The sequence below is a fragment of the Zalophus californianus genome, chromosome 13 (genome assembly GCF_009762305.2).
Source record: "Zalophus californianus isolate mZalCal1 chromosome 13, mZalCal1.pri.v2, whole genome shotgun sequence".
In the NCBI taxonomy this organism is placed as follows: domain Eukaryota; kingdom Metazoa; phylum Chordata; class Mammalia; order Carnivora; family Otariidae; genus Zalophus; species Zalophus californianus.
The window spans coordinates 26,953,238-26,979,212 of NC_045607.1; the positions used below are offsets into that span (position 1 = coordinate 26,953,238).

General features: G+C 36.9%; 2 protein-coding genes across 14 annotated transcripts in view; both read right to left on the minus strand.

The window, feature by feature from the left end:
• The window catches only part of FKTN (fukutin), an 88,763-nt gene extending 84,510 nt beyond the window's left edge, over positions 1-4,253 (minus strand). For 7 of the 8 annotated variants that reach the window (XM_027616562.1, XM_027616554.1, XM_027616559.2 and 4 more), the window contains exon 1: positions 1,768-1,853. The gene's annotated coding sequence lies outside the window, so the exon portion shown is untranslated. Of the gene's footprint in view, positions 1-1,767; positions 1,854-4,221 lie in introns of those variants that run through there. The other variant, XM_027616552.2, reaches the window with a different exon arrangement.
• A 5,668-nt stretch (positions 4,254-9,921) lies between these two features.
• Positions 9,922-25,975, minus strand: part of FSD1L (fibronectin type III and SPRY domain containing 1 like) — a 73,301-nt gene continuing 57,247 nt past the window's right edge. For all 6 annotated transcript variants that reach the window (XM_027615059.2, XM_027615060.2, XM_027615054.2 and 3 more), the window contains 4 exons: positions 24,911-25,011; positions 23,436-23,687; positions 19,334-19,422; positions 9,922-15,997 (listed from right to left, as the gene is read on the minus strand). In XM_027615059.2, the coding sequence (XP_027470860.1) occupies positions 15,875-15,997; positions 19,334-19,422; positions 23,436-23,687; positions 24,911-25,011 (565 nt within the window). In that variant the 3' untranslated portion in view covers positions 9,922-15,874. The remainder of the gene's footprint in view (positions 15,998-19,333; positions 19,423-23,435; positions 23,688-24,910; positions 25,012-25,975) is intronic.

Below are 25,975 nucleotides of genomic sequence, written 5' to 3' on the forward strand. Positions count from 1 at the left end.
AGTAACAGTCATCTTAAAGGTCTACTAATAATTCCCTCTGCTCTCAGACAATTAAAGTCCCCTTCTCTTATATTCCCACACCACTGTATATCTGTACTATTTTTTTTTAAGATTTTATTTATTTATTTATTTATTTGACAGAGAGAGACACAGCGAGAGAGGGAACAGAAGCAGGGGGAGCAGGAGAGGGAGAGGCAGGCTTCCCGCGGAGCAGGGAGCCTGATGCGGGGCTCGATCCCAGGACCCTGGGATCATGACCTGAGCTGAAGGCAGATGCTTAATGACTGAGCCACCCAGGCGCCCTATACTATTTTTGCAGTCAGTCTTAAATTACAGGACCTTGAGACAGGAGGCTATCATTCATGTTTTATCCTGTGGTATTCTGCATTTCAAATTCTTCCACAGTAGAATTTAAGCACAAACATAGATTTAAAAAGCAACTTTTTACAGAAGAGAAGAGTTCTATGTGGCCAGAAGAGTACAAAAGAATCTGAGATGAGTGATGAATGCAAGCAGGTGTGGGTGAAGAGTTACAGCCAGAGTTTATGTCACACAGGTCAGTTTGGTTTGCTACCTCATCCATTCATTAACTTCACAAATATTGCTAAGCCGTATGTACTAGACACTGGGCAAGCTGCTAGCAGTTCCTTGTCACAAGACTATAGGGTATAAACAAAAGATTATGGTTATTTCAAAGGCAGCAGAAACTTGAGGAACCGAGGATTTCTTTTGACCCAACCATTATTTACATAAGCTATTCCTTGGGGTCATTTAAAAACTACTTTAGTTAGCATACACTCCAGAGTAAGGACAGTTGTTTGGTCTTTGGGTTGGGTGAAGGTATTTTTTTTGTTTATTCTATGTGAACATCAATTGATTTTCAAATATTTAAAAATCTTCTTTCATTCTGGGTCAATTAACAAGTACTCATTTACTACTGCTTACACTTTATAAGCTTTAATTATGTTAATAACTTCCCATTTTTTGAGTAACAGAATGGTGTTAAACCAAGTTATTTTTAACTGAGTCTTCCTTTCAAGAATGCAAGTACTTAATTGCTTGGTTCACGTGTGGGTACTGGGCTTAGTAAAATTATATAGCTAATAGAATCAAACACAGGGCTCAGAATGTATCAAGTACTTAAGATAATATATAAAGTGTGAACATATGCACACATATAAAATCTGGATGGATATTCACCAAAATACCAATAACGTCTAGGTGGGGGAAATGGGTGATTTTTTACATCTTTTTTTTTTTTTTTAATTTATTTGGCAGACAGAGACACAGCGAGAGAGGGAACACAAGCAGGGGGAGTAGGAGAGGAAGAAGCAGGCTTCCCGCCAAGCAAAGAGCCCGATGTGGGGCTCAATCCCAGGACCCTGGGATCATGACCTGAGCCGAAGGCAGACGCTTAACAACTGAGCCACCCAGGCGCCCCTTTTTACATCATTCTTTATGCTTTTCTATACTGTCCCAATATTGTTATAATGATCATACATTATTTTCATAAAGGCAATGAAATTATTAATAAAAACAGATGGTGAGTAGTAGCAGTGGTTTAATAACTGCCGCATTTGCCAGACAGGACTTAGGTCTTCACAACTGAAAAGCATGGTCCTCAGACCAGCAACATCAGCATCATGTTGGGAGTTTGTGAAAAATACAAACATAGAGACCCTACTACAGACTTACTGATTTAGAATCTACATTTTAACAAGATCCTCAGGTGATTCCTATGTATGTTAAAATTTGAAAAGCACTGACCTAGAAGCTAAGGCCCTTACATGCAGGAATACTAGGAACAACAGCAGCCTTTTTCGTCAGTATATCCTTAGCACCCAGCAGTGCCTGAAACACATAAATATTTGTTGAATAAATAAATATGTAAATGATATTACTTCTGAGTAGACAATTAGAAAGACAATGGAGATTATATTTATTTATTTTCTGCCAGTGTTCCTAGAAATGGGTGCTTAATATTTGCTGCAAATGCTGTTAAATTATTTTAATAACAATGCTGGCCTCAACAACCTACTATGGTTACACGTAATCTTTTTTAAAATGAGTCATTGCTCATTGCTCATTGCTCTGAGAGCCACGTGTCTCCTTCAGTCATTTTTCTAGCCTCCCATCAATGGGTGCATCCTCTAGTTACTCTAGAATCTATCCCTCAAAGCAAACTTATTTCAAGATATTTAACTACCACCTCTGAGAGAAAACTCACTATTTAAGTTCCAGTCTATGAACTCCATCTGCCTATATTTCCAACTCTATTTCCTGCACCTCAAACTCAGTATGTTCAAAATTAACCATTTCATTGTCCATCAACCATCTCCCTCCCCCATTTCAGAAAGTTGTTCTCCATTCTTAGACTCAAGTTTTACAGGCTTTAGAGGAGAGAGACCACCTTGTCCAACAACATCATTTTACAGAGAATAGGTTCTAGAAGAATTAAATGATAGCCCAAGAAGCTAATTATTCACAACATCCAGAGCTACAACCTGAATCACCTTACTGCCAATACATTATTGCATGCTAGAATTCTGATAAAATGCTCACTTTTGTCAACGGCACTTAAATTCACTTTTTCAAAACCCAGGTTCTAAATATCAATCACCTAGACCCAAGAAATCAAGTCCTATATATTGCTGACATGTCTCTTATTCCTTTTTCTTCCTTTTCAGACATAATGCACTTTCTTTCCACTTGGGGTTCCTTTGATATCCAGTGCCATCCTTCCCAAGTCCTCTATGCCCTTGACACCTAGCCAGAAACAGACTAAAATATGAATGCCTCAGGTGCCTGGGTCTCTCAGTCAGTTAAATGTCCCGACTCCTGGTTTGGGTTCAAGTCATGATCTCAGCTCATGAGATCAAGCCCTAAGCCCCTCCACGGGCTCCACCTCAGCAAAGAGTCTGCTTCAGATTCTCTGTTTCCCTCCCCTAAAGTTAGTTAGTTAGTTGATAGATAGATAGATAGATAGATAGATAGATAGATAGATAGATAGATAGATAGATAGATAAAATACGAATGCCTCTTCCTTGCCTTTTCTATCTTTACCCAAGGTGCTCAACAGAGATGGTTCCTGATGATTCAAACCCTACCCAACCCCAGAGCATCCCAGTCTTTTCTACTAGGCCTCCCTCTTCTCCCAATCCCTAATGCACTGCTCCATTGATCATTTTGATATCTGTTCATAACTTGACCTTTATTCTTTGGAAACCTGCTATCTTCAAAAGTAGAAAGAACCTGACATCATGTAGGTCCTCTTTTTACATCTGAGAAAACCAGGGCCCTGAGAGAAGTGACTTGCCTCATGTTACCTGAGAAACTGATGGTGATGAATTCTGAACTCAGTTCTCCTCACTCCTATTCAAAGCCTGTGACAACCACCTCTACACATATCCAGTCTTTCCAGACATCCCCCCAACTGACAGTGCAAACAAAAGGCAAACATCAAAGCCATATGAAACTTTAGCATGACTAGCAGCGTCCATCCATTACGAAGCACAAAAAGGGGTTGTTTCAGTAAATATTCCTCCAAATGAACTAAAAGTTGAACCCACGGGGAAAGCATCAAAATGAGAGATGGTTAATTAAATTATCCCTCTCTATAAAACTGTTGTAGTTCCCCAGTGCCCGTGGAAGAACTCCACACTCATAGAGCATCAAGGTCCTTCCCGGTTGAGACCCAAAGTTAGCTGCCACCACATTCCTAGCGTTCCCTTCTCTGCACCCATTCCTCCAGCCATTACCCTAATATGCACACGGTGCTGCCCAAACCCAATCGTTCCTTTCATGCTTCTGCACCCTTGCACACATTGGTCCCACAACCTGCAGTGCTCTCCACCCCCCAACCCCCAGTGCCTGTCCTCTCGCAAATCCTGAGATGGCTCTCATGGCCCTGCTCAGACGTCAGGCAAAGTCCTACGAGGGTCTGGATCGCCCTCCAAAACTGAGCCTGTCCCAGGATGCGGATTTTACTTGCTGACACGCCCAGGAGCGTGGGAAGGACTGCCCCAGTGGTAAATGACTCAGAGTGCCCCCGCCCCGCCCGGAGCGCGCTCAGCCTGTGGTCCCCTCGGCCGCTGGGAGGCTGGGGGAAGTGGGTGCCCAGAATTCTGGGGGATGCCCGGTGAGGGCACCCGAGCCACCGAGGATACCTGTCTGAAAAACCCTCCCATCCCCCGCGACCAAGAGGCGTTATCTACACCTTACCTCACCCAACAGCGGCGGCAACTCCGCTTTACGGCATTCACAGCAACTGCTGCAAAAGGTGCCGTCAAGTACAGAACCGTGGCTATTGCGGTTGCTGTCGGAGACGATCGCATTGAACTGACTCCGATCTCTGCGTGTCTAGGGCTCCTGCTACTTTTTCACCGTCCAAAGTTTACTGATTCCTAAGGATTTCCTAGCTTTCCAAAGCCCGTTCATCGCTTGCCTACGTAACAACTGCAGTGAGGCGACATGAGATTTTAGGAAGTGGGGCAAGAATTGGAGAGGCACCAGCTGAGCTGTGTTTCTTAAAGAGTGAATTTGCCAGATAAAATATAGGATGCCAGTTAAAAATGTGAATTTCAGATAAACAACGAATAGTTTTTTAGTGCGTGTGCTACGCAGATTCAGAATAACTCCCTGAATTCTGTTTAGGGTACCATCAGATGAGATGGGGGGAGGGGGGATGTAGTGCGAAATAGCAGCTGCGTTTAGCTCATGAGGTTGAGGTGCATGACATCCAAGCTCCAGAGGACTGTTACACTCCGGTTTACGTCTGTAAATAGACACGCATACAGTTCCGGCCCTGGCTTTTTTAATTCGCAGTGTAATCCAAAGGATTGTTAAGGATCAGATATGTATCAATTTTGACGTGAATTTTGAAAACGATAAAGCACTAAATACTGTAATTTTAAGTTGTTACTACAAAAATTATTATTAGTCCATAGTAAAAACTAAAAATACTCTAAACTTTGTTTTTTTGGAACAGTATATAATGAAAAGTTTTAATTTCTCATTTCCCGTTACGTTTATTTTTCCTTCTAGAAATTTTCTGTGTACGTAAAGCTTATTTTGTAGAAGTCCTCTTAGAACTAGTTCTATAGACTTAGAACTAGTAGTTGGTAGATTAATCAAAAAAGGTAACACCCAAAGGAAGGAAGTTATCAAAGATTAAACGGATCACTGGACACAAGTGCTAATTTGACACACCTAAGATGGGAAAATTTGAGCATCAAAATGAATAACTTCTGGATTGAAACACTACAAATACATAAAAATTCTTGACTTCATAATAATTCATTAAAAATGAAACACACTAGTCATGATTGAAGGTTACCAGGGCATCAGGTCACTATTGTAAAACTTGATGAAGGGAAAGACATCAAGCATTTATCCTTTCTTGCATGAACTGCATTTCAGTGTAGCCAACATGCTAATGAGAATTCTAGCTAAGAAATGAATTACAGAACAATCACCATTTTGCTACTCCTGGTGAAATAATACAAGGTACAACATTCAATAGATGGTAAAATTAAGGTGAAATGTTGATGGGAAACTAAAAAAAATTTTGTGATTTTTTTTTATGGGGAACTTATTATAGGTGGATTAGACTGGCACCACCTGAACTACCCCACTTATCGATCTTATGATTGAGTCTGGGACAACCAGACATTGTGTATTTCATGAGGTGATGCAACAGAAAGTACACACCACCCACTGTGAAGGATTCTTGCCTAAAAATTGAACCCAGATATAGGGAAGCAATCAGCTAAATTCAGAATGTGCAATATTCTACAAGATAAATGCTCGTCTCTTTATCAATGGAATTTATTTTTTATTTTTTTAAAGATTTTATTTATTTATTTGAGAGAGAGAATGAGATAGAGTATGAGAGGGGGGAGTCAGAGGGAGCAGCAGACTCCCCGCTGAGCAGGGAGCCTGATGCGGGACTCCATCCTGGGACTCCAGGATCATGACCTGAGCCTAAGGCAGTTGCCCAACGAACTGAGCCACCCAGGCTCCCTATCAATGGAATTTAAAGAGGAGGGAGGGAGGGAAGTACTACAAAATCAGAGACTTAAAGAGACCTATAACCAAACGCAGTGTGTAGACCTTGTCTGGATCCTGATTTGAAGAAAGCAACCATAAAAAAAGACATTTTGAGGGGTGCCGGGTGGCTCAGTTGATTGAGTGACTCTTGATTTAGGCTCAGGTCATGATCTCAGGGTCGTGGGATTGAGCCCCTCATCAGGCTCCATGCCCAGTGTGGAGTCCGCTTGAGATTCTCTCTCTCCCTCTGCCCCTCCCCCACAAGTTCACTCTCACACATGCTCTCTTAAAAAAAATTTTTTTTTTTGACAGGGCGCCTGGGTGGCTCAGTCATTAAGTGTCTGCCTTTGGCTCAGGTCATGATCCCAGGGTCCTGGGATCGAGCCCTGCATCAGGCTCCCTGCTCCGCAGGAAGCCTGCCTCTCCCTCTCCCTCTCCCCCTGCTTGTGTTCCCTCTCTCGCTGTCTCTCTCTCTGTCAAATAAATAAAAATTTAAAAATCTTTAAAAAAATTGAGACAAAATTTTAATATGGACTGAGCCATTAGATGATATTAAGGAAGCACTGTAATTTTGCTAAGAATGCTAATGGAATGTGGCTGTGTTTAAAATAAAAGAGTAAGTCATCATTGATGCATATTGCAATGCTTATAGGTGAAATTTTTAAAAACTTTAAAAAAGATGATACAAACATGGCAAAATATTAATAACTGATAAACCTGTGATGGGCATAAAGGTATTCATTATCAACAATAGCCTCTATCTACTTCTCTGTATATTTGAAAATTGTCTATTGCATGGAGCCCTGGGTGTTATATGAAAACAATGAATCATGGAACACTACATCAAAAACTAATGACGTACTGTATAGGGACTAACATACTAAAATAAAATTTTAAAAAAGATTAAAGGCAATGCCTGAAACAAAAAAAATTGTCATAATAAAAATAAGGGGAAAATTATCAGGTTCTTAGAATACTTTTCAAATGCATAACAAATCTTGTTCCATGTAAACCTAAAAAAAAAAAAAAACGGCAATTAAAGCAGAGGATTACACTGGCTGATCCTTTGACTTGAGTCAAGATCTTTTAAAATACAAATCAACTGATTGGAGCCTCTGTTTCTCCTATAAAAACCACAGACATAATAATGCATCACCTACTATTTCTACTTTTTTAAAGTGGCCCAAGAACTTACAGAAACAAGTGAAGGAATGAAAAAGTCCTAGTTTTGTTTTTGTTTTTTCTGCAATCCTCCCTTATCATTTACAATTATCTTGGACACAACTATCTCGCCAGTGACTTTTTTTAGCTCTTTATCTTTAGTTTCCCTTGACTCTCATAATTTTTCATACTCCTATTTCATTGGTTTATGTCATATTTAAATTCTATAATTACAATGACTGCCACTAGCATAAACAGGTTCGGGAACAAACAGCTAACAGGAAGTAAACATGTAACTCGACTGGTGGGAGCAGTACTTCTCCAGCATACCAGAGGGGAGCCCAGATGTAAGCCTACAGCTGTCAGTATGCTTTAACTTGGTCAGCCGGTCCAATTGGACAAAGGGTACAAGAATGGGTAAAAACAGCCTCTATTATAGGCAAAGAAACATCTTTAAAAAAAAAAAGATTTTAAAGAGAGAGTGTGCATGAGCAGGGGAGGGGCGGGGGAAGAGGGAGAGAATCTCAAGCCGACTCCCCCACTGAACGCAGAGCCTGACTTGGGGCTCAATCCCATGACCCTGAGATCATGCCTGGAGCCAAAATCGAGTTGGACACTTAACTGAGCCACCCAGGCGCCCCAAAGATCCATCTTCTAAAAATTACTCGGATGTGGGATTACACACACATCCCAGCCCACCCTAATATTGTGGGTCCTGGGGCAAGAGCATAAATGGAGTCTAACTCTGACATATTTTTGTGTCTAAGCAAAGACCCATCAAATATGTCCTTCTACCTTGGCAAATATTCCTTTTCAAAGACAGAAATCTAGGATCGAATTTGGAATTCTTATATACTATATAAAGTGCAGCACAGGAACTAGGTCTGCTTGCTCTTCCCACAAGGCCCTGAGTCAGTCTTTTACTATTTTTAGCTTACCACGAGAGTTCTGGTATGCATGCATGCAGACACCCCAGTCTGCACCTCCAAGCTCCATCCATTCACAAACTGCCATTCCTTAAGTGTAAAGTATACACACCTGTAGCACGGTCTGTCCTCAGGATGATCCGAGAGGCCTGCATCTGTTTTGGGATCAAGCTTTGGGCTGGTCAGGCAGGGAATTCTGGGGCTCTGGCTATCTGGTGCATAGTGGGTAGAGGAACATAAACTTTCAAGTGAGTACAATCCCTTGGTTCCTTCAATTTTTCATTCCGTGAAGAGAGGCACAGCCAGTGTGAGGATCAGGACAGGGACCCCTCTTGCCCAAGTCTCAGTACACACACACCCCCATGGTGTCATATTATATATACTGTTAGACTTGCTTTTTCCATTTCATGTCATGAATACCTTTCCATTAGTAGCATATTCTTTAAGAGGTGTGTAGGGTTACTTGGAAGCATCACATTCTAACCACTCTGGTGACCTTGTGCAAAAGGGACATAAACATACTACTAGTATCATGCAGTGTAAATGTAAAATAGGGTTTAGTAAGGGAAACACTTGGGACAAGAGTGCATCCAATTTCCTGAGTTTTTATCCCACAGAGATTCAGACAGGCACAGAAGTACTGGTATTTTTTTTTTTTAAGATTTTATTTTATTTGACAGAGAGCAAGCGAGCACAAGCAGGGGGATGGACAGGCAGAGTGAGAGGGAGAAGCAGGCTCCCCACTGAGCAGGGAGCCGGATGCGGGGTTCGATCCCAGGACCCCTGGATCATGACCTGAGCCGAAGGCAGACGCTTAACTGAGGCACCCGAACAGGACTGGTATTCATGGAAAGGACTCTGAGGAAACCAACTCCCGTAATAGTTTACATATTCATAACATTTACTGGGGAAAGGGCATGCAGAATATATCTAGACAAGTATATAACAATGTCGCTTGTTAGTGCAGCAATTTACACAAGGGAAGCCTTTGGAATTCTGGTAGCCTATTCTTTTCTTAAATTAACAATTAGGTTGCTTGTATATTGCTCTTGTAATGCTGCAATGAGTACTGACTTATTTGTAAGAAAAATACCTAGAAATGGATTTAACTTTTCAAAGGTATGTGTATTTAATATTGCTAAACTGTTCTCCACTCCATTTTCTATATGAGGGTACTGGTTTCTCAGTATCTTTGTCACGCTCCTCTCCCTATGACTCAAGAATATCCAGTCTCCTCCCTTCATTCTTCTTTTGGTGAAAATGATCTCAGTTACAGGAGCTCCAGTCTCATGTAGTCACTGATTGGTTTTCTTTTTTCTCCTAAACTGATTTCAACTTGGGAAACACATTTTAAAAAGGCTTAGATTCTGGTTCTCTTTTAGCTATAATCTGCCAAAATGTAACCCAGGATGGGACAAGCTCCAAAGACAAAACTAAGTTCTTGATTTATATTATAGTCATAGCATGTTTCATCTTCCATTTATAGCTGCACTGTACAAAACAGTAGCTATTAGTAAGATGTGGCTATTAACATTAAAATTAATTATGATCAAAAATTCAGTTTCTTAGTTGAACTTGTTAAAGTTACAGTCCTCAAGAGCTGCCTATGGCTAGTGGCTATTGTGTTGGACAGCATGAATATAGAACATTCCATCACTGCATAAAATTCTGTTGAACAGCACTGCTCTAAAATATAAGCTCTTGGGGCTTTTTATCTTCTCATCCCCAAAAGCACATTGTGGATATTTAATGAAAGTTGACAAAAATGCAAGCACTGAAGCAAAAGAAAGCAGAAAAAAAGTTTAATTTTTAGATGAGATATTCCAGGTGCTTTTGTAAGAACTTAACTCAGTCATTCTATACAGAACATACAATCATTTCAACATACAAGTTACTCCACTTTGAATACTCTATGTTAAAGTTAAAAAGTTTCTAGTTTAAAGTTTAAAAGGCTTTGTCTTGTTTCCAAGGATAATGAGGCAATATGCTTATTAAAACACTAGTTTGCAGAATTTAGTACATTTTAAGTAGTTCATTAATGTTCTTCATCTGTAACTTAAAAGTTAAACCTGAGGAATTAGAATTTTTATTATCAGAACTGCATAGCAAAACCATGTCCAGATAATAGACATACCAAATAATCTATAGATCAAGATAACTTGAAAACCATTTAATAAATCCAATTTAAAGCAAAACATTTTAGGAGAGATACTAAATGATATCTAGGTTAGCAAAGTTTTGAAATGCTTCATATTTTTTTAATGCAACAAAAGTTGTCAAATGTTAAGTGGACACATACACCTAATATCATTTATCCCATGACAACAAACTGCTGAATATTTGGTTGTTCGGAAATAATTATTTGGGCTAAATTCACTCTGCATGTGGCACTGAGCAGTCATAAATTGAAAGTGCAAATGCCTGAATGGAAACATAGCTTAAATCATTTACTTATGTTACTATTCTACATTGACACACTAATGCTGTGAGAGATGTTTACAACTGTACAAAGTCTTGATATAGATGTAATCAGCTTGATGAGAAAATACAAAAAGGCCACAGGTCATATACAAACTAAAGAATGTTAAAGGGCATTTTGTTCAGGTAGGTTTTGTTTTTTTTTTTTTTTTGAAGTCCTTGTGATACCACTTTAAGCACATGCTTTATTTAAACAAAGAGCATCTAGAAGAATTGCAACACTTAAATCCATTATTAACTGAAAATAATACCTTACATTTACACAGCATTTTACTGTGTTGAAACAATTTCACATACTCCATTTCATTTATTTCTCACAAATTCTCACAAATGTGAGGTAAGCTGAACAAGTTACAACTATTTTATGTAAGGCAGTGGAGGCCCAAAGATGAGAAATGATTTATGTAGAGGTCATAGATCTAGTTAGTCTATGTATAGTAGAGCTAAGGTGATTAATTTTAAATTTAATTAATTACCTCAAAACAAATGAAACCAAAATACTTTTTATATTATATCCAAAAATTTTAAAGACTATTGGTTTTTAATGTAAATTGCTCCAAAACTTTATTATATATCTTACAGTATGAATTAGTTATAAATTTGATTTTAGAGTCTCCCTTAGATGGTAAATCAGACTCCATGCTTTGGTACCTTAGAGATATTGAAAGTGTTAAAAAACATACACATGGATTCTTCTTGCCCTTCGGCTCTCCAAAAATTTCCAATACTAATACTAATAAAAAGGCCTTTTAACCACTCACTTACAATATGACTTATCTTAAAACTGGTCCAAACTTATGAAGCTCCAAGCCAAGGCAAACACATTCACCCATCTTCTGCCCACATACTGTGAAATCCTCCACATGCCCATTCCCAAGGACCAACTTACAGTGAATGGGTATCATTAAGAAAATATATCAGGTTAAACTAACATAGCTCAAATGATTATGAATCAAAAGTCAGTACCTTATATTGACCCAGAAATAATAAATACTGTTTTAATTTAGTAATTGGGTAGTCTGAGGAGAAAAGTACCATGGCAATCTCTATTATTTTATTTATAAGCCAGTACTAACCTTTATATGGCAAGACCAACAACATCTTTTCAATAAAAACAACATATACCAAATGCAATCCATTTAAACTCCAAATTACTCAAAAAGCTTTACGTATTTACATTAATCAAATATTTTGGGTAACAAAGCATATCAGGTCACAAATATTTGCATAATGTGAATACTGTAAGATACACACAAAACTAAAACTATACTGAACATGAGGTAATCGTTCTTTAATGATAAAGGAAACATTCATGATCTATTATAATGTTCCAGTACCAGCAATATGAAATGTACATTTGGGTTAAAAATAGCAAATAACTTTATAGTTATTTGGGTGTTGAGTAAATGTGTGCTGACTATACACTTCCCTAAAAGAATATATCCAGTTTAAAATAAAATCAAGGAAGAAAGTTTTCTAGACCCATTTTATGTGACTATATAAAAGTGAACCATATTATAAGCAGTTAATTTGAATTTTTTATAAACTATAAAATTACTTTTTAGAATTTCTGACTTATTAACAAAACATTGTTTTTAACATACAAACTTTGCCACACTCCTCGAAAGTAGCAAAACTATATGCACAGTAAATCAAACTTCACTAATTATGGAAATCTTAAATACAAAGCATGGCTGCCATATTGCACTTAAACATCTGTTGTATGAATTAGCCGATGAATGGACACTGATCTAATAAATGTGGGTTTTTTAAAAAAGAATTGTGTTTAAAAAAATTTAAAATAAAAAGAATTATGATGATTTGAAAATACAGTCCTTAGTATTTTTAGCCTGGAATCCACAATATTTTATAGTAAGAAGTCTACAGTGTCCTCTTCCAGAATTAATACTCTTTGAAATAATCATTTCCCATGTATATCCTTTTCCAATTTTTTCCATGTTTTCAAAAGAAACAAAAATAACTATAATTTTAGAAGGATAGGTAAACCATGAAATGGAGTATGTTAGCCTTATTAAACTCTCATTACAAATTATTTACTTTTATTATTTGTACCACCAAAGATCAGTCACAAAAAATTCAAATTATACATGATACTGTTCATACTTTAATAAATGAGCAAATAAAACCAAGCCAATGTGTTTCTTTAAATGATAACATAGGAAAAAATTACTGTTTGCAGAACAAAGTAGGCCACATCTAGCTACAGAGTGGCAGTTAACGGTTTGTCGACATGGTACAGATGCCATCAATAAAACCCACGTCCAGACAGGCATACCTCTAATACTTTCATTTTGTTTACACCTGGAACCTTCAAAGAATCACTGGATATTAAATTTCTATGTGCACTCAGTTATTAAATGCTTGATATATACATATTTACCAAAAGTTAAAGACATATGTGACATGGTAAGCCCAAATAGTCAAAATGAATTCTAAAAAAATTCTTTTCTAAAGTGCTTAAGGCAATTCCTTCATTTCTTTATCCAGTTTACTAAAACTGGTTTGGGATTCAACTGCTAAAAGGGAAATGCAATTCTAAATGCCTGTTTTTATAAGACAATTTTTTTATACCTGTGATACATCCATTACCATCAACCTCTCATGCATTTCTTTTACAGAAAGCAATCATGTTTGGCCTGCCAAAACAAACAGTAAATAAACTAATAAAAAATGTCTGAAAGGGTATACTATCTTCCCATAATGCATTAAATTGAGCAAAAAGGCTCAATATTTTTTAATTCAAATGACAATGAGAATGTTAACAGTTACCTTAATGTGAGACTATTTAAATAGGCACTATCGTTGATTATTTTCTAGTTCGAAAATGAGGGTGGCAAACTCTTCCAGTTTAACTTAACATACAAACTTAAAACCCTACACGTTTTATTCTTTATATTTAGAGACCTTTAAGAAGAAGTAGAGTAAGAGGGAAACCTCAGATTCTTATTTTGAAGTAATAATTGTTATTACTTCAAATGAATTTTCCAAATGAGTATTAGAAAGTTTTATATGAAGGGCTTCACATGATGGCATGAGCACAGGAAAGACTCATGCGCACTCCTCCAGCCCGACTGATATCCCTGCTCCTCCATACCCCTGCAGCAGAAGGCCCTCAGCAATGTAACATAATGGTCTCTGGCTTAAATATCAGTTGACGCCGCCTGGGGCATGGAGCAGGAGCACGCTCAGAGGAAGAAGGCACTGAATTAAAGAGAAGACACAATTACGTAAGATCGAATAATAAAAAATTTTATACAAGAATTTCTGGCTTTTTCTGTGTCATTTTTGCTAAAATATACATATGTAACTGTTCACATTAAAGCAGCTCTACCACTAAATTACTGCTTTCAGATTTGACTCCATGAAAGAGAATTGTAACTTCCTGTTTCCTTAGGTCCTGGAATAATCCCACTGTAGGGAACAGAACACATAAAATTTTTTTTCAAAATCTCTAGGAAGATCAAAAACCAAAATTATACTTGTTTGGAGAATCAAAAGGATATCTATTGACATATTTCATTCTCTCAATTGCCTTACAGTCGTTAAAACTACCAATATGTCATGAGACAATGGTGCAGATATAAATGTCTTCTGGAAAAATAATACCCAGTTCAAATAAAATTTCTCATTTAGGTTTGTTTTACCAATGAACAAAACATCCTATAAGTAAGCAGTAAGCAGTAAACTTTAAGAGAGAATGAGCTATACCTATTCCACAGGCCTTTCTGTAAAAGACAACTCAGCTATAAGCAGCAATAGTCACTTCTTGGGAGAAGGCTCTCACAACAATACACTTAAAATGAGAATGAAAGAAAGTCAACATGAGAAAGAAAAATTCAGAGACCACTTAAAAATGCTCAAGGGATCCTTAAATACTGTAATCACAACTTTCAGTTTGGCTCAAGGAACTTGTATTACAAATTTTAACCAATTTTTAAAAAAATAGGTATGTTCTGCTCAATAACCATGGGTTTTACTCTTTGTTTAATACATTTTCCCTAAGTTTGGGAAAGATTCTTCTATGAAGATTTTTGGAAGAATTATACCCCTTTAGAAAATAAATGAATGTTGCAGAAGGACTGAAAGAAAAATAACCTCTGAAGAGTAATGTTTGAAAAATTCATGTGGCAAATAAGTCAGAGATATGTAGACATTTTTCAAAACACTTGTTTAAACCATTCCAAATCTTATTAAAAAGCAGACATAAATGACTTCAGTATAGTTTCAGGCACCTCCCTTTATAAACTATCCTTCTGAGATAAAACTTAAATGGTGTAGGTTTTTCTACCTTATATGTAACTTCAATAACATTTCATTCCTACTTGAAGTATTAAATATCAGTATAATTATCAATTATTACCAAATTCAAGTGGGAATTTTACCAAGATAACCATTAAAGGTAGTATTAAACTAGACAACAAAATCAGAAAATAGAAAGCTTTAAAAATCTTATCCATCATCCAAAATGATGGAATGAAAAGAAGTCTAATTGAACAAGGCAACATATAAAGCATATCGCTTTGCCACTGTTAGTGCAGCAGGTAAAAAACTGAAGTATCGGTGATTTTAAGCTACTATGTCTAGAAACTCTTCTATCCACTCTATTTTGAGTTTTAACCACAAGAGAAATATCACGGTATCTGGAAAAGAGAAAATGATACACAATCTAGTCAGTAAACAAAAGAGGATAATTTAGCAAAACTCAACCTACTTACAAAAGGAGAAAAATAAACCATTGTAAGAAAACCTTTTTAGCATCCCCAACCAATTATTTCAATTTTTAGAAAACCTTAGAAGACTGTATTTTTTTTTTAAAGCTTCAGTGTAAGAATGTAGTAATAGGTAGTGATGAGATAAAGAAAAAGTATAGAGAAAAGACGACAGCTTTAAATGCTTTCCTCTCAGGTCCTAGGGCTACCATATGTAACTAAACATATTAGAAGAGCCAAAGTAATCCAAGAAACCCAAAAGTGAGTTTCTATTTAACTATTTAAACACTGCCTTTCTTCCCATTTATTCTTCAAAACATCAGTTTCTTGCTTTCGTATCTGCTTGCTTGATGATACTGCACAGTAGGTTCCCGTGAGTACTTTGCATTAGATGCTTAATGCTAACACATTCCAGGCCTTAAAGCAGAGCGTAACCATCCTGATTTCCACCACTCACAAATTTCTGTGATTAGTAACTGCACAGAAAAGGTCACCCAAACAGAACGGGGGTAAACATATTCTGAGTAAGCATTACTGAGTAACATTGTTTAGGCTGCTAGTTGAACCAGTCATTCCATTTTCACTTTTCTGAAGTGTTCTCACAGCACTTGGAACCTGCATCCCAGTATTCAAAGAAAGTCCACCACACCAAACCTGAGAAAAGACAAAACAAAGCTTCAGCCAGCTTTCAAATCAAATTGGAACTTAGGTGATCCTTAAAGTTCCATTTGAAAGGCAAAATACCACATATGTGAACGTTAACAAGTTCCAAACTGATAACCTTCATATTTGAACTAAGGGGAAGCGGAAAGGCTAACTTGAGTCTTTTAGAACCACCGAGGCCAGAGGAAGTCTTTGTGGTAGCTAGCAGAATCCACTGGAGCTGCATATAATAGAAGGTACTAAGGACTGCAGAAATTTAGAGATTAAATTTTTTTTTAAAGATTCTATTATTTATTTTAACAGAGAGAGACACAGCAAGAGAGGGAACACAGAGGGAGTGGGAGAGGGAGAAGCAGGCTTCCCGCGGAGCAGGGAGCCCGATGTGGGGCTCGATCCCAGAACCCAGGGATCATGACCTGAGACGAAGGCAGACGCTTAATGACTGAGCCACCCAGGCACCCCTAGAGATTAAATTTTTAGGATTAATAGGCAAAAGACAATGACTATTATTACTGATGCCAAACATCACAACCGGGGGCGCCTGGGTGGCTCAGTCGTTAAGCACCTGCCTTCAGCTCGGGTCATGATCCCAGGGTCCTGGGATCCAGCCGCACATTGGGCTCCCTGCTCAGCAGGGAGCCTGCTTCTCCCTCTCCCGCTCTCCCCTGCTTGTGTTCCCTCTCTCACTGTCTCTCTCTGTCAAATAAATAAATAAAATCTTTTAAAAAAAGAAAATAAACTTTACAACCAAGAGAAGTGCCCAAAGAGTCAATTTCCTCATCCCAATTTTCTTTAGATTGTGATAATGAAGTGTGGCCTGAAACTATAGGAATCTAACACTCCTGTGTTAACAGAGTAAAATCCATTATCTTCTTCCCTAACTTGTTAACAATAAGAACCTTTTGTAATTCTTTAAATAAGGAAAATGTAAACAGCAATATCCAGATAAACCATATTGCCATAGTCTATTAATTATCATAAATGTGAGTAAGTTTATGAAAGATGAAACTGCTTTGCTTGTAAACAGAGTAGGTATCATTCAATAAGATGAATGACAACTGATTTGGAACAGACTCAAATGAATTAAAATATGAAAGAATGGATCATTTAAATTATCATCAATGCCTGGTTTGTAGCCGACATAGCTTGAGACAAGGGACCTCCTAGAAACTGTTGAAGTATTCCCATCTTCAATTATATCCTAAAGTGTTTAGTATTTACTAAGTGATTACAGTAATGTACCAAAGAATTCATTGACCTGTGAAATTTATAGCTGTATGATTAACATTCCAAATTTTTAAAACTAGCAAGTTCAGTAATAACTCGCAAAACACAAAAGCAGCTCTGTGATTATAAAACCACTATATTGGGCGCCTGGGTGGCTCAGTTGGTTAAGCGACTGCCTTCGGCTCAGGTCATGATCCTGGAGTCCCGGGATCGAGTCCCACATCGGGCTCCCTGCTCGGCAGGGAGTCTGCTTCTCCCTCTGACCCTCTTCCCTCTCATGCTCTCTATTTCTCATTCTCTCTCTCTCAAATAAAAAAATAAAATCTTAAAAAAAAAAAACCACTATATTACTTTTGTGGAAATTATTTAAGTGATTTACAAATCTATTTACTCAAAACATCTAGCACAAAGGTGCAAGGGCAAATCAATGAAGAAAGGTTAGTCTTTTTCAGTAAGTGGCACTAGAATACTTGGAATCCATATGCAAAAAAATAGATCGCAAACCATACCTGGTACCATATACAAAAAAAATAACTCAAAGTGGATCACAGACCTAAATGTAAAACCTAAAACCATAAAACTTTAGGAAGAATGCAAAAGAAAATCTTTGTGAACTTGAGTTAGGCAATGCATGATCCATAAAAGAAAAGAAATGGATAAACAGGATTTCATTAAAATGAAAAACTTCTCATCAAAATGTTCAAAAAATGAGAAAAGCCACAAACTGGGAGAAAATATTTGCAAAACAGTTTTTTGATAAGGGACTCATATCCATCATACATAAAGAAATCTTAAAACTCATTAATGAGAAAACAAGTAACCCAATAAAAAATGAACAAATAGTAGATACTTAACCAAAGAAACTATACAAATGGCAAATAAACACATGAAAAAATGTTCAAAATCATTTGTCCTTAGGAAAATACAAGTTAAAACCACAATGAAATACCATTACATGCCTATTAAAATTGCTGAACAACAAGAAATGTGACAATATCAAGTAACGGCAAGGATGTAGTAAACTTTCATATATTGCTAGTAGGAATGCAAAAGTCATACAGCCACTTTGGAAAACATTTTGGTAGTTTCTGTTAAAGTTAAACATGCACTTTCAAGTGATCTAATAACCTCACTCCTAGGTATTTACCCAAGAGACATGAAAATGAATATTCACATAAAAACCCATTTGCGAATGTTTACAGTGCCTTTATTCAAAATTGCCAAAAACTGAAAAGAATCCAAAAGTCCTTCAACTGGTGAGTATATATCATATCCACTAGAAGGACTAAAACTTAAAAAAGATACTACCAAATGTTGATAAAGATGTGGAAGAATCAAACTCTAATATACTGCTAGCAATTAATTAGTATAACTAACAACTCTAAAAAACCCTACGAGAGTTGATTACACACATATCATACCATCTAGCAACTCCAATCTTAGTTACATACCCTGATGGAAATATATACACACATTTACCAAAAGACATGATAAGAATATTCATAGACATTATTCTAAATGTCCCAAGGGGAGACCACTCAAGAACCCAATGATATATAAATGATGAAAGAGTCATATAATGGAGAACTATACATATAAATACAATGGGAAGCTACATAAGAATGAATACCACCACAGAGAACATGGATAAATCTCACAAACATAATGTTGAACCAAAAAGATATTGTAGGATTCAATATACAAAGTTGAAAAGGAGGCAAAATGAATTTATGGTATTAAAATTCAAGATAGTAACCACTTTGCTAGCTGACCAGCAGGGGCCAGAAACAAGCACAAGGGGGCTTATGGGATTCTGGTTATGTTCCATTTCTTGATCTAGACACTGGTTACAAAAATGTGTGTAGTCCTGTGAGATTCATCAAACTGCATTCTTATAATTTGCATACTTTTATGTAATAATATTTACTTCAATAAAAATACCAAAAATATACAGACAATCACAGATTTGGGAAAGGTAGATTAGGGAAAGAGGGAAGAATATGAAAAAAAAAAAAAAAGATGTTTGGCTATCCCAAATATATAGCACAGATTGTTCTCCTTAAAGTTATCAAACCAAATAAAATATAAATTGGTACTAACCATGAAACCAGGTAGTACTGGCTGAGTAAATTTCATCTTAAAGGAATACAACAACTGTTTTGAGCTTGCATCATAGAAAGAAAGTTGACCTAAAAGGAAAAAAAAAAAGCCTTATTACACAAAAACATTTAATTAAATCTAACATATCATCATGGGTAAATGTAATAATACATAGTTTGGCACTTTTTTTGGTTACAAAGTATAAGGACTAGACTCAGAAATTCTACTTGAAAGTCAGTAATCAGTAGTAGACGTGTGTAAGAAAAAGCCCAAATCTAGTTTTCTTTCCTGATTTTCAGGATCTCCACAGTGCTTCCATAATCTGACACTACTCTTACTTATTCAACTATAAACTATTTATTTTATCATTATTTAACAAATGTTTTCCTTAACTCAGTAAAAACCAGGCTATTTCTTCTTCCTTTTTACTATAACCAGCCTTTGTACCCAAATCCTATCATCATTTAAGGCTTACTTTATTAAACCTTGTCTTCTAAACACTTGAAGCCATACTCATTTCAGTCTCTGATATCATAATTATCACTGCTTCAGTTTTGTTTTTAAAATACCCTCACAGTCTTTCAACATGACCCTGCAACTAAAATAACTGTCTTTCTGACCACCTAACTGTCCAACCTGATGGCCTCCTTACATCTGTTACCACTTCTTGAAATTCTTGTCCCATGACTTCTCTGTATCTCTAACCCTGAGGATATCTTCTGTCTCCTTTTCTCCTATTCTGAATGTAGATGCTTGTCCAGGTTCTGTGTTCTCTCTACAATGTTCCCTTAATGACTCAGCTGCCACCAAACAGAGAAGAGAAACTAATATTTATGTCTACCATTAAAGCATTGGGTTCTTTATATACAGTACATCAAAACGTTAAGCAACCTATGTGTGGTCACAAAGTAAACAGCAGAGCAGTAACATTTAACTGTTCTTCAGTAGCCACTCTGTGATGCTGTGTCTTAACATTTAGCTTCAGCTCTACTTCTCTTCTGAGTCCTAACACTGAATTTCTAAGTATAAGCCAGTCATGCCACACAGTTGTCCTGCTGGCACCTCCTCTTTCCCCAGGACTATGTTCCCCATGCTGCAGATGACATACCATCCTCTTGACCACACTGGCTGGAATCTCAGTCATCTTCAACTCTTCTTTGTTTGCTCTCCAATTCATATTTAGCTATTGAGTCCTATGAATTCTACTTCTCAGAACCACCAAATCCATTCCTCTGGATTCCCCACTGCTCAGGCCCTTGTTACTATGAATCACTCAACAAACACTTATTAAGGACTTACTAGGGGCACCTGGGTGACTCAGTCATTAAGCATCTGCCTTCAGCTCAGGTCATGATCCCAGGTCCTGGGATCGAGCCCCGCATCCGGCTTCCTGCCTGCTCAGCAGGAAGCCTGCTTCTCCCTCTCCCACTCCCCCTGCTTGTGTTCCCTCTCTCCTCTCTGTCAAATAAATAAATAAAATCTTAAAAAGGGGGGGGGGGCTTACTAGGTAAAAGCACTTGCCAGGCAATAAGGATATAATACCTAACAAGACAAACATGGTCCTACTTACACTGCTCGAAGACTGACTCCTGAGAAGTCTTACTCTATGTTTGCAATCTCTTCCACATTTAACCACTTACTCTCCAACAGTTCTAAAATTAGATTATCATATGACTACAGTTTTTAAAAATGCACAGAAACCCCCTTCCCTCAACTACTATAAAAAAGACAAGCCTATTACTATTTTCCAAGGCCCTCAGAATCAGATTCCATCCTACATTACTAGGGATGGTTTGGGCAATTTTTAAAGTCCATTCCAACTTGAAAAATCTGACTCCACCACTCTTTACAGGTAATAAAATAAGGTCAGGAAGGAATTAAAATGAACAGAAAAAATTTGAATGCTTAAAACAAAAATCAAGAAAATCATTCTTTCAGACTTACTAAGCATATTATAGATGAGTGCTTTTGTAAGGCTTTAGGCAAACATCACACACCCAGTCAATTCTAGAACTGAAATTATGTTTCTGATCAAATTCTAGTAGGTCAAAACACTCTGACCACCATATTAATGGAAATTGTATATAGATGATTACCAGTGAAAAGTTACCCTATGCTAGCAATTACACTTTTCACTAGTATCTTTGAGGAACCACAAAGTATGAGAAAAGAGAAGAGAAGCAAAATCTATCCTGAGAGTTGATAAAGAAAAAAAAAAGTGTCAGTAATAACATGTATCCTGAGGAAAATTATTTATCTGATTCAAAGTAAGTAAAAAAGAATGCAGCAAAACTAACATGTCATCACTAAAATTAAATCAAGCCAAAGTTAACTTTTTTCTTTTGAGTAACTAGGTAGAAGGCTCAGCAAATTATTTGGACACAATGTTACTTAAAACGGTAAAATTGGGTTTTATTAGCTTAAAGTGTCAAATTGGAAAGAAGTATCTAGGGAATTACTTTTGTTCCCTAGTTTAATAGTTTCATCTTCAAAATTTTTATAGAAGCGCCTGGGAGGCTCAGTCAGCTAAGCATCTGACTCTTGAATTCGGCTCAGGTCATGATCTCAAGGTCATGAGATTGAGCCCTGTGTTGGGCTCCACGTGGAACATAGAGCCTGCTCAAGATTCTCTCTCTCCCTCTTCTTCTGCCCTGCTCATGCTCTTTCTCTATTTCTCTCTCTCAAAAAAAAAAGCATATATATTATGTAAATATTTTGATGACAGTAGAAAAGATGCTTATCAAATACCTAGTTCAAAAAGCTTAAGCAAATTTTACAAAAAATAAATATCAAGTTACTTTTTAGATGATCTGAACAAAAGTTTTCAAAAAGAGTGGCCAAATCTATTAAGATGAAACCATAAGAGACTCTTAACTATAGAGAACTGAGGGTTGATGGAGGGGAGGTGGGCAGGGGATGGGCTAAATTGGTGATGGACATTAAGGAAGGCACTTGTTGTGATAAGCATTGGGTGTTATACATAAGTGAGGAATCACTAAATTCAGTATCAACACTATCAGTATCACACTACATGTTAACTACCTAGAATTAAAATAAAAATTCGAAACAAAAGAGAAAAAGAAACTTAAGGACAAATGTAATATTCTTCATTTGAGTTTAAACGACAAAAACAACCCTAAACTGCCTAATATATGGGGGGGAAAGGCAATTTGACAGAACTCCATGAGAAAAGATCTACTGGATTGGGTGGCTACAAGCTCAATATAGACCAAAAGTGCTATTAAGTCATATTACTAGAAACTGTGTTGCCAAATTACATGTCTTATGATGGTCAGAAGTTGCATGATCTACTTTGAGAACCAATATTTAAGAAATATGTGGACACAGGATATAACCACAGCAGCTTATAAACTTTTGGAAAAATTAAGCTATAAGAAGAACAGCTAATGGTACAGAGAATGTATAGTCTGGAAAAAGAGCAAAAGAAGCAATGTTAATAGTTTTTAAACTTATCATGTAAATGTGAATTAGGGAACATAATTCTGTGTTTCTTCAGATGACAAAATTTAAGGACAGTAGCCTCGGAAGTTATTAGGAAACAAAGCGAGTCAATTTAAGAAAAACCTTCTATTACTGAGTACTATCCAAGAGTGAAATAAGCTGCCTTCTAAGATAATGAGCTTCACATCAGAAAGTTCTTCAAGCACAGGAGTGACAACTACCTACAGAGGTAACTGTAAGAAGGATTTTATATCTATGGCAGATGGATTGGGCAATTTCTAAGGTCCATCCCAACTTGAAAAATCTGACTCCACCACTCTTTTCAGGTAATAAAATAAGGTCAGGAAGGAATTAAAATGGACAGAAAAAATTTTAATGCTTAAGACAAAAATTAAGAAAATCATTCTTTCAGACTTATTAAGCATATTATAGATGAGTGCTTTTGTAAGCCTTCAGGCAAACATCACACACCCTTCCAGTCAATTCTAGAGCTGAAATTATTTTTGTGATCAAATCCTAGTAGGTCAAAATACCCTGACCACCATATTAATGGGAACTGCATATAGACGATTACCAATGAAAAGTAGTAAAATATAAGCAACTATGACAAAATGACTTACGAGAAAATCAGTAAACTTACCCCCATCAAAATCACAAAATACACCTATTCTCTCAGGAACAGTAGCATCCAAGGCTTTGACTTTATTATTATGCTTTGCTGCAAATGTGTTCTGTAGCCAGTTGTTGACATGGATACACCAGCTAGTGTTTGTCTTTCCTAACTGGTCAAATTTCCCCAAAGTCTTGTATGCTACTCCCACACTGTAGGATTTACAATCCTTCTGGGCTTTGACCTCCCAATAATGTTGTCCACTTTCAATAGCAGTGTCTCCTGCAAAAGACCAGAAAGGTATATTTGGTTCTAACTTCTTCTTTATGAGTCACATAGATTTTTACCCATCTCTCATCTCACAAAATGGCACAAAAAATCTGATTCAGAAAAATAACCATATTAACACATGGACACTAAATGCAAAGTATTTGCTATAACTTTACTTGTATATTTACTACTAATTTTTCTGATTTATAAAAGGCTTTAGAACTTTTCTTCCTTACTATCCCCTCAGAAGATATGCATATACTCTACTGGGTATTTATCCCAAAGATACAAATGTCGGGATCCGAAGGGGTACGTGCACCCCAATGTTTATAGCAGCAATGTCCACCACAGCCAAACTGTGGAAAGAGCCAAGATGTCCATCGACAGATGAATGGATAAAGAAGATGTGGTATATATACACAATGGAATATTATGCAGCCATCAAAAGGAATGAGATCTTGCCATTTGCAACGACGTGGATGGAACTGGAGGGTGTTATGCTGAGTGAAATAAGTCAATCAGAGAAAGACATGTATCATATGACCTCGCTGATATGAGGAATTTTTAACCTCGGGAAACAAACTGAGGGTTGCTGGAGTGGTGGGGGGTGGGAGGGATGGGGTGGCTGGGTGACAGACATTGGGGAGGGTATGTGCTATGGTGAGCGCTGTGAATTGTGCAAGACTGTTGAATCACAGATCAGTACTTCTGAAACAAATAATGCAATATATGTTAAGAAAAAAAAAAGAAGAAGAAGATAGCAGGAGGGGAAGAATGAAGGGGAGTAAGTCGGAGGGGGAGACGAACCATGAGAGACGATGGACTCTGAAAAACTGAGGTTTCTAGAGGGGAGGTGGGTGGGGGGATGGGTTAGCCTGGTGATGGGTATTAAAGAGGGCACGTTCTGCATGGAGCACTGGGTGTTATGCACAAACAATGAATCATGGAACACTACATCAAAAACTAATGATGTAATGTATGGTGATTAACATAACAATAATAAAAAATGAAAAAAAAAGATATGCATATACATAGAGCACTACATAAAATGAAGCAATCAATGATTAGACAAATTGAAACCCGCCCAAAAGTAATCAGGCTTCAAGAGGGAGAAAGTTTGGCAAATATACATTCAGTACACAGGCCACTCCCACTCTAAGTGAGCAGAAAGCCCACGAGTGTGACCGTGATGCCTTTAATATTAACTGACATAATGAAGACTATGTGTATCCTACCCAGCACTGTGTATGATTCCCCAGTGAAACGATCTCTGCTGCCTCTTACTGCTGGTGGCCTGGAGCCTATGGATGTCCGTTTGGGGGATGGTGTGCCACTTCTATATAAACAGGAAAAAAAGAAAAACAAATATTCTATGTTACAGATGTTTCACAAACTAAAATTACAAATCATGAAAGGAAACTTTGAAAAGATGTTTAATTATGTTGCACAAATAACACCATTTACTTTTATCTGAATTATTATCAGAGTTGTCAATTATAAACACTGAAATGTAAGAAGTCATCAACACAAAGCAGGCTGAACACTAATATCATGCAGACTGAACAAAGCTTAAACAAAGAACACGCAATTGATTTAAGAAACAATGCCAAAATGAGACAAGATAAAAAGGAAAACAAAAGAACCGAAAGGAAGAAAAGAACTCAAGAAAGGTAATGGATTATAGAGCTTACATTTCTTGCAGTTAAATTTAAATTTTAAAATGCAAAAATACAATTAAAATGAAAACTAAATAACCTTTTCATAAGCAGCAGGTATTTTTGTTCTGGATCTTTTCTTCTTAAAAAGAAGAAACTTAGTAAATGCCCAAATCCGTGCACAGGATAATATAAAATATCATAAAGCATTTCTCCTACTAAAATGGACAAGATTCAACCTGATCTCCCCTTACATCAAATTATATGATATGATAAACAGGACAGTATTAGGCCTTTCACTAAATCTCAAAAATGCAAACTAAATCAAAACCCAAAGATGCCTAAAAAATAACATTTCAATTATACTGAATCACTGCATTTAAAAAACAAAAAAATCATAACTTACCAGTAGTAAAGAAATAAAGGGAAAAGCATGGAGAAAAGACAAAAAACGTAACTATTAAGAGTGGCAGTTTAAATTTCAAAGAAAAGTTAAATAAGGAGGACTCTTCCATTGCAGCTTGTAGACTTCCAACCCTAAGAACATTTTTGCAAGCAGTACAACAGCTATTACTGTCCTAGGTCAAACATGATCCCTCCCACCTCTCCCCTTTAACAATACCTTTGCAGCTTGACTGTGTATAA